We start from the raw sequence: 9,861 nt of genomic DNA, 5'->3' as shown, positions 1-9,861 counted from the left end.
GTTAAGAAAAATACGCCCGACCTTGATCCGCGGCATTCACATGACTGTGTAATATTTTAATTTGATACTATTTGTGTGGTCAGTGGTGGATACGTTAACGAGTCCGTAGCGCTGGAGGTGGTGGAGTACCTACACCTGGAGATGGACTACGTGCCCTGGCAGGCCGCCTCGGGCCAGATGTCCCGCGTGAGCAAGATGCTGGCCTCCACCGAGCTCTACGGGGCTTTCCAGGTACGTTGGTTTCAACAAAACTTTTTTCAATGTTTGTGTCGTGACACATATATATATACGATATAATATTTAACATTGAGAATCCGAACCCAAGTATAAAGCTTATATCAACGAATCCAAGAAGAAACATAAAAGAAGTTGACACGATGGCGGACAATACTCATTTAAAAAATATTTGTGCAAACAGAAAAGCAAGATACAGAAAAGGAGGTGAGGTCCTGCCACATTTGAAGAGATACGATATCGATTAAAAAACCTGACATCTCTTTTTAACTTTCACTTTCGAATTTAAAATTTCTGACGTCAAAGGGCAAAAACAGTTCAAAACAAGAAATTCCTCCGAGGTAGGAAAAACACCCCCGTCCTTACCATTCTCACTGCCACCAACTGAGAAGGTTATTTCCCTTTGACCATTAACATGTCCCTCTATAAGTCCTTGTAGAATCTTAATCCACCAATAACTCCCTAACCGTGTGTTTGACTGGTCCCAATTTTTGTAAGGACCGTCTCAGGAATGTATAGAACCTGTTCACCAAGTTTGGTGACGATCGGTCCGTTCATTCTTGAGATCTATATGCGCACACAAACACACAAACAAACACATCGACCGAATCCTATACACACCCCTATACCGGGGGTGTAAAGACATCATAACGTGAATAATGGCCTAACCGTACAAATGTTGTCACTTCTTTTGCATGTCTCCCGAGGAAGTAACAAAGAATTTCGAGAACGAAGTTTGTCTCGGTGACTTCAACATATCATCAGTAGAAAATTAATCGTAAGGTCACCGCCAGGCTGTGTATGAATGGGTATCGTGTATCATTAAGTGTCTAATTGTGTCGGAGATAGATCGAAAAAAAAACCCGCGGGTTAGGGGGGAGAATTTACCCGATGGGGGGGGGGGGGGGGGGGGGGGGGGGGGCTCGTAGAAATCGCCTACATTTGTGTCTGTAGGCTATTTTTGCTATATGCACCCTATTGCGTGAATATACTGCGGAACTCCGTACAGCTCACACGCTGCCATATAAGAATTTAGTGTCTGCGATAACAATCGGAAACCTCTCTTTTCCAATGAAAAGAGGCGACTAACGGATTCTGTTTCTCCTTTTACCCTTTTTAAGTGTTTCTTGTATAGAATATAGTCAATTTTTGTAAAGATTTTAGTCAAGCAGTATGTAAGAAATGTTAAGTCCTTTGTACTGGAAACTTGCATTCTCCCAGTAAGGTAATATATTGTACTACGTTGCAAGCCCCTGGAGCAAATTTTTGATTAGTGCTTTTGTGAACAAGAAACAATTGACAAGTGGCTCTATCCCATTTCCCCCCTTTCCCCGTCGCGATATAACCTTCGTGGTTGAAAACGACGTTAAACACCAAATAAAGAAAGAAATAGATCGAAAACAGCGCTTTAACACTTGACTTTCAAGAATTAAAAGAAAAAATGTCAATGAAAAATCGTAACATACAATGTATAACAATTAGACGCCAACTGAGAAAACAGTCTCAAGGGGAGGCGATCATCTTTCTGCACTTCAAAGGGCAATATACGGCAGTTATTTCCCTTGTCAAAGTATTGATCTTTTTATGAAAAGTACGCATCTGTAACGTATTATGGCAGTGAAGCGGTAAATTCTTCAGAAAACAGTGGAAGATAAGAAGAGCCAGGTAGACTGTGACACTAGCACTGCATACATGTTTTGTCAATCCTTGAAATGTGTGTGTTAGGGGGAGGGGCTCGTAGAAATCGTCTACATTTGTGTCTATACTATTTTTGCTATATGCACCCTATTGCGTGAATATATTGCGGAACTCCGTACAGCTCACACGCTGCCATATAAGCAACACTTAACGAATTTTGTGTCTGCGATAACAATCGGAAACCTCTCTTTTACAATGTTGTGTGTGGGTGTTTTGTGTGGTTGTGGGAATCGGTCCCATTTTCCAATGTTGTCGTGTACGTTGCTTTGTTTGTTCACATTCATAACGAACGACGCATCAGTCCACAAGAATAGACAACGGTCAAGTTAATCCAGAACAAAGTCAACAGGATCAAACTGCCATACTTCTTGTCACGGGACCCCCTGCTACGGGGTTTACAACCAGTTAACTCCCTTGGGTAAATGACGTCCCTTGAACCGTCTGTGTGATCATTTCAGATGTTTCTGGCTAACAAAACGAGCAGTCAGTACGGACAGCTGGGAATGAACAACTCTGGCGCTGAGCTTCTCGAATCGTATGTATGCTTTTTCTACCTTTTGTCACAATGTTTTTTCAACGCGCAAAGAATATTTGTCCATCTTCCCTTCTTTGATTTCTCTCTTTCTTTCTGGCTTTTGTTACTTTTGTGTTATAACTGTTTTGTCTTTGCAGGTATTTGAGAACACAAATAGCATCTTTGGCCTGCTCGTCTGGAGTTCAACAATGTGTTCAGGATGCCTTGTCTTTGTTCCAAACATGGAAACAAACCCCGAGCACCAACCCGTAAGTTGTGTGTGTGTTGTGTTGTGTTGTGTTGTGGTGTGGTGTGCTGTGCTGTGTTGTGTTGTGTTGTGGTGTGGTGTGGTGTGGTGTGGTGTGGTGGAGCGGAACATTATCATTTAAATTCAACTTTTTTTTCCACAACACGTAAGTCAGGTTGACATGCCGTGGAGTCAAGTTTTGGGTAAGCAAAATCAAACATTATAATTTTCTATAAATTTGTTGATGCTTAAATCTTTGAAACTTCCAGCGCTTTCAGGACTTCTGGACATGACTCTAGACTGTTGGATCCTGGTCATATTTCCATTTCACACGGTAGGGTCGAGTTAGGGTCAAAAAGTATAAAATTGTCATTTTCTTCAAAGTCTTTTGAGCTAGAGGAACAGATAGGCTGTTTGAGATTCGTATTACTTCTCTAAACAACCTTTGTATTTGTTTGCTTATAGGACGATCCTGAAGAAGCCTACAAGCGTTATTTGCAGAAGAATAGCGCGTGTTCTAATTTCTATGACACAGACATAGAACGACGGAAATTTGACCAATCAGAGCAAACCAGAGCGATGACGTCAGCTGCTCGCGGCGCGGCAGTCGAATGCAACTGAACCTTCTTGTCAGGTGACCCGCTCCACTGATACCGCGTTGTGAAAAAAATCGTCGATGTGTGGCCACTCGGCAAATCCCGCGCGACGCACAAAACGGCCTGCGGCGCATAGAGCGTAAAACGGCGTCTAAGTCTGGACAGGGCTTTATGGCGAAGCCTATTCAGGCATGAGACCAAGGGTAGGGCGGATGATGGCGAGAGAGGTGAAGGGACGGGGAATGTTTACAGTGCCGTGTGCTGGGCTGTGAGCAGTTCCCGCCAATGTTTAGCTGAGGCACCGTCGCGGCAAACGCGCATTAACTCATTCGAGTCGTGCCGGTGAAATATCGCCGGCACTTTTCTACTACGTAAAAAACGTGCCGGCGATATATCACTGGCAAGATTTTTTTTCTTTTTCGAATGAGTTAATTCTATGTAGGAAAATGCAGCGCGCTATTCTGGCCATCTGGCCAACTGTCGTCCTCATCTCTAAGGCAGGCTGACACCAAGAGGTGTAAGTTACACCCGCCTTCAGGCTCAGGAATTTTCAAACGTTCGACTCAAGACTATATTTGCTCTTCTTGTGTTTTGTTCAGAATCGCCCCCGAGCTACGCAGCGTTGTGTACTGCACGGCAATGGCGCATGGGACGGTGGAGGACTGGAACTTCCTGTACCAACAATTCCTGAACGAGACGAACGTCAACGAGAAAGCCAGGCTATTATCACGTCTCGCGTGCAGTAATGAAATATGGGTCTTGACAAAGTGAGTAACATTTCAGTCCTCTGACGGCGTGCTTTAATCTACAGACAGCGTCCTTTCCATGTCAGGACAAGGATCAAGAATACGATTTATATTGTCCTGTGGGGTTAACCTCATGGAAATTGGGGCTGCTTTCTCACTGGAAGAAGCCAGCTTGCCATACAGTAAGGTGCTACCCATTTTTCTATCTTTTTTTTTTTGCATGCGTGTATTCATCTTTCCAAGCCCTGAGACTTTCGAGGCTGTGACCTTAACAGCAGAAGAAAAGCAAATCTTCCAATACACATAGGTTTTGACCGAAACACTTCTGTTTAACATAAGGGCCATAGCCCTGAAAATCATCCAAGTTAATTTTGTTGCCCAATGCAATTCACTGCGTTGTTATGTGTGAGAATATACATTGAATCCTAATACCTTTTTTTAAACACTGCTGTTTAACATTAGGGCTATACCCCTTAAACAAATCCTTAACGTATTGTGCCAAGTGTAATTTACTGTGTTGTCATGTGTGAGAATATACATAAAATCCTAATACACTTTTTTAAACACTGCTGTTTAACATTAGGGCCATTAGATTTGGGTGTATTATTGGAAACTGAGCTGAACATTTGGAATAAATTTATGTTATGATTATTTTTATTTATTTATTTATTTAAACATATTAGTTTACTGATAAAGTTTGTTGATTTAAAAATGTACACATTTGACTGAGAAAAGAAAAGACCTATGAAGAAGGTTTGCTCCAAGCCACACACAACAACAACAACAACAACAACAACAACAACAACAACAAAATTAGGCAAAAAATAATTGTAGTAGCAAACCTGCATGCAACTGAGGTTAAAAAAACAAAAAAAAACCATTAGGTCCATTACAGTTCAAAACAGTCATGTTGGATATCTTGTTTGTTTGCAGGCTACTGAATCGCGCCTTGTACTCCAGCGACATCCGGTCCCAGGACGCCTTGACCGTGGTCAGCGCTGTGCTGGGGAACCCGACAGGAACGGCCCTCGCCTGGAACTTCTTCAGGAACTCCTGGGATGTTATCTTTAACAGGTACGATACTGAACAGAAACAACGAAGACTGTAGTCTCACGCTAACAAGTGGCTGCATGAACAATAGTCGAACCTGCCCTGCGGCCACCTCTCAGTGCCGACCACCTGCCCTTGACGACCACCCCAAACTGGCTGCCCGGTTTTATGCCCGATGTATTGCTATATAATTCACCTTGCCCTAGCGACCACCTGCCCTTTACGACCACCCCAAACTGGCTGCCCGGTTTTATGCCCGATGTATTGCTATATAATTCACCTTGCCCTAGCGAACATCTGTCTATAACGACCACTTTTGGATGGTACAGGTTCTTCTTCTTCTTTCTTCCTTCTTCCTTCTTCTTTCTTTCTTTCTTTCTTTCTTTCTTTCTCTCTTTCTTTCTTTCTTTCTTTCTTTCTTCTTCTTCTTCTTTTTCCATAGGCTGAATCTCCCACGGCCATTAATGCAGCCATACGCCGGTTTCGGGGGATGCATGCTTGGTATTTTCGTGTTTCTATAGCCCACCGCGTACCGAACTCTGACAGAGATTACAGGATGTTTTCGTGCGCACTTGGTCTTGTGCTTGCGTGTACTACGAAGGGGGATAAGGCACTAACAGGTCTGCACAGTTGACCTGGGAGATCGGGAAACTCTCCATTCTTAACCCACCAGGCACGGCCAGGATTCGAACCCACGACCTGCCGCTTGGGAAGCCGGTGTAACACGAAATTTTTACTCCACGAAAAATTTACTCCGGAGTAAATATTTCGTACGAAATTCTTACTCCGAGTACACTTTTCGTACGAGAAAAGAACTCCCCAAGGCACGAAAAAATTACTCCCTCCACGAAATTTTTACTCCCCATTTTTTTACTTCCAGTAAAAATCTCGTACGCAAAAAATGGGATGCGGGCGAAGGGATAATGCCAATAAGTGATCTCGCGCACACGAATGTCGCGCAACCATCCTTCCACGTCTTCCACCACCAAGACTAACAGGGGACAAGGGAGTAAAATTAATTGTGTACACCTGGCATGGGAGGTTAAATTGCTCGTGTTGGGGTGAAGTAATTTATTCGTTATTTATTCGTCGGGGGAGTAACATTTTTGTACAAAAAGGTTACTCGGAACTCACCTGTCTTGGGGAGTAATTTTCTCGTGCAATGGGGGAGTGCTTTTTTCGTAAAGGGAGTAACTTTTTCGTACGAAATGTTTACTCCGGAGTAAAAATCTCGTGGGAGTAATTTTCTCGTGTTACACCGGCGTCTTATGCACAAGGCCATTGTGTACGTCCATATACATCAGGGCCTCACATTCATGAGAGGTGGCATAGGAGAAATGTCCTGGACAATGCAAAAGTGATAGGACATTTGTCCTGAACAAAAAATATCAATAGGATTTTATTTTTTTTTTGCAACAAAACGTAAATTTAATTAAACTTGACTAGTTTCTTTTCACAAAGGTAACAGAACAAATTAAATAATGTTCTTGGCATAAAGGTAACTGAACAAATCAAAGGGAGGTGATAACGTCTTTCTTCGGCGCCGAATTTTCACTTTCTAGAGCTACGGTTTTATCTGGCTCTGGCTGCATGCTCAGAGGCCAGAGGGAGCTCAGTTTCAGTGGTACTATAGCCGCTGATGAGGGCAGAGATTTGAAGTACAAACGCTTCTGGCCTTTTTCTGGCACCAATTTTCTTTTCGGCAGCATGTTGCTTTTTCGGACAAAAACCGCGAAGGGAGGCAACTGTCAACCGGCTTTGAGCATTCTGAGTTGCGACCCTTGGAAAGTTTCCCAAAGTTTTGTTTGCTTGGAGTGACACATCGCTCCGCAAAACATCGATAAAATACCAAATCAAACTACTGTAAATTCAAAAGTACTGACAATGTCCGGATCAAATGAAAGCATAATCGGACAATTACCACTTTGTGGCAAAAACAATAGGACATAATCTCTTGCATGAACATTTTTAGGACAGAAATATCCGTGTATGTCCAATGTCCGACGTGACACATCATGGTTCGACTCCACATGACAATGTTCTGTATTTCTTGCTCTGTTTTTCAATAGCATAATACCGCATGCACGGATTCATTTGTTCTAAACGAAACCGGCAACAGCTGGCACTTATTCTGTTTATACCATTCAAAACAGATACCGCAAGGATCCATTTGCTCTGAAAAGGCTTGTGGGGATTTTTGGAACCGTCTTCAACACCCGTATTCAGCTCCAGGAATTGCAAGCCTTTGTGGACACCCACCCGGACCTGGCTGCTGCTACCCGAGCTTTTGACGCGGCCATAGAATCCACCCGGAGTAACATTGGCTGGATGGATAAGAACTATGACGTTATTAAAACTTGGCTTGGCGGCCAGGGGTACGAAGCCTAAATCAGCGAATATATAATTAAATAGTGGTGCTCTATATTTCACGCGTGTATCGATCGTAGGCTTCGTTTGTCCTTTCATTTATAACTGCAAGGAGCAGTCCTTTTTGTGAAAACAGTTCGACCTCGAAATAGGCCAGAGGACTATCCCTCCACTTTGACGAATACACAAAAACAACACCCCCCCCCCCCCCCCGAAAACAGCAACCAAATCAAAACACACACACAACGACAACATCCCGGGTGCTTCCTGTGTGGAGTAAGAATTTTGTGGTGAGTTAATTTCACAGATTTCTATCCGTGTCTGTTAAATAATTAACTTCATCCAAAAAAGTTCATTCTGCATAGAGAGCACCCATGCTGTCGATGTTCTGTATGTGTCCACGATTGGGTGACCTAATCCTCTTTAAAAGCCTGGCCAGAACTCAGTTGTTGATTCGAATATTTAAAGCCGCAGTTTTGAAAGAATGTCTGCTATATGCTACAGCCACTCTTCCTCCAAGTCTGTTATCATTAGTTATCAACACCCAGCTTCCCTATGCCCACAGGCTAATTTACAGGCCGTCTCCAATTTCACAGGAAGACACGAAAGAGAACGAAACAGTGACTTCCCCTTTTTCTCGGTCCAGTAATCAGAGATACCACCATACTACTGTTCATCTAAACAGTTCCAGACACTTGCTGGAGGGAGGGTGTGAGTGTCAGTTGCGCATCTGGAGACCATTAATCAAATCTTCCTTACTGGCAGAAAAATTCCTCACGATCTTCGCCTTTAACACGAAAAGGACTGTGCCTTTGAGAGTGTGTATATACTTTGAAACAATATGTATTTTGCTCGTCTGTTTTATACCATTGTGTATGCCATTTTTAGTGACGGTGTTGTAATATTGAATGAGTTCCCTGCATTAGTATTAGCCTATAGTTTTTGAGTCACTTGAGAAAAAGTGACTCTATGTAATCGGTCAGTGTTAGTCTGTCCGGCCGGCCGTCCGTAGACACCACCTTAACGTTGGACTTTTCTCGGAAACTATCAAAGCGATCGGGCTCATATTTTGTTTAGTCGTGACCTCCAATGACCTCTACACTTTAACGATGGTTTCGTTGACCTTTGACCTTTTTCAAGGTCACAGGTCAGCGTCAAAGGAAAAATTAGACATTTTATATCTTTTCTCGGAAACTATCAAAGCGATCGGGCTCATATTTTGTTTAGTCGTGACCTCCAATGACCTCTACACTTTAACGATGGTTTCGTTGACCTTTGACCTTTTTCAAGGTCACAGGTCAGCGTCAAAGGAAAAATTAGACATTTTATATCTTTGACAAAGTTCATCGGATGTGATTGAAACTTTGTAGGATTATTCTTTACATCAAAGTATTTACATCTGTAGCCTTTTACGAACGTTATCAGAAAAACAAGGGAGATAACTAGCCTTTTCTGTTCGGCAACACACAACTTAACGTTGGGCTTTTCTCGGAAACTATAAAAGTGACCGGGCTCAAATTTTATGTGAACGTGACTCATTGTGTTGTGAATAGCAATTTCTTCCTGTCCATCTGATGCCTCATATAATATTCAGAACTGCGAAAGTGACTCGATCGAGCGTTTGCTCTTCTTGTTATTTTCTTATTCTTTGAACAATTTACTTGCTTATGTACTGATGACTGCAATGATTAATGTAGTGACAGAAAGTACCAATAATCAGTAAAAGTTAATTGTAAGATGACTTTGTACGTTGTGTTTCTTCGTCGTTTTTTTAAGGATGTTGAATGTAGTCTGGTTGACATCAATAAGTACACACACACACCACACACACACACACACACACACACGCACACACACACACGCACACACATACACACACCACACACTGGCACACACACACACACACACATATATACTGTTGATATTACAAGGACACGCACACACGCACACTGACACACACACACACAAACACACATACTGTTGATATTACAAGGACACACCCACACACACACACACACAGGCACACGCACACACACACACACACACGTCGGCACACACACACACACTGACACACACACACTGACACACACGCACACACGCACACACACACACTGACACCTCGTCTCCATCCCCCGTCTATGTTAACACATGTAATCTAAAATTGACTAAAAGTAAACAAAACAAGAAATTCCTCCGAGGTAGGAAAAACCCCCCCGTTGGTCAAAGGGAAATAACAATTCTCACTGCCACCAACTGAGAAGGTTATTTCCCTTTGACCATTAATATGTCCCTATATAAGTCCTTGTAGAATCTTAATCCACCAATAACTCCCTAACCGTGTGTTTGACTGGTCCCAATTTTTGTAAGGACCGTCTCAGGAATGTATAGAACCTGTTCACCAAGTTTGGT

General features: G+C 42.7%; 1 protein-coding gene across 2 annotated transcripts in view; it reads left to right on the top strand.

The window, feature by feature from the left end:
- The window catches only part of LOC138945925 (aminopeptidase N-like), a 59,220-nt gene extending 50,027 nt beyond the window's left edge, over window positions 1-9,193 (top strand). For both annotated transcript variants that reach the window (XM_070317442.1, XM_070317443.1), the window contains 6 exons: window positions 84-231; window positions 2,391-2,467; window positions 2,605-2,715; window positions 3,889-4,056; window positions 4,969-5,109; window positions 7,239-9,193. In XM_070317442.1, the coding sequence (XP_070173543.1) occupies window positions 84-231; window positions 2,391-2,467; window positions 2,605-2,715; window positions 3,889-4,056; window positions 4,969-5,109; window positions 7,239-7,473 (880 nt within the window). In that variant the 3' untranslated portion in view covers window positions 7,474-9,193. The remainder of the gene's footprint in view (window positions 1-83; window positions 232-2,390; window positions 2,468-2,604; window positions 2,716-3,888; window positions 4,057-4,968; window positions 5,110-7,238) is intronic.
- Window positions 9,194-9,861: the final 668 nt, after the last annotated feature.

The sequence above is a fragment of the Littorina saxatilis genome, linkage group LG13, assembly GCF_037325665.1.
Source record: "Littorina saxatilis isolate snail1 linkage group LG13, US_GU_Lsax_2.0, whole genome shotgun sequence".
In the NCBI taxonomy this organism is placed as follows: domain Eukaryota; kingdom Metazoa; phylum Mollusca; class Gastropoda; order Littorinimorpha; family Littorinidae; genus Littorina; species Littorina saxatilis.
Note: the sequence above shows the minus strand (reverse complement) of the source record. Positions and strands in the feature narration are given on the sequence as shown.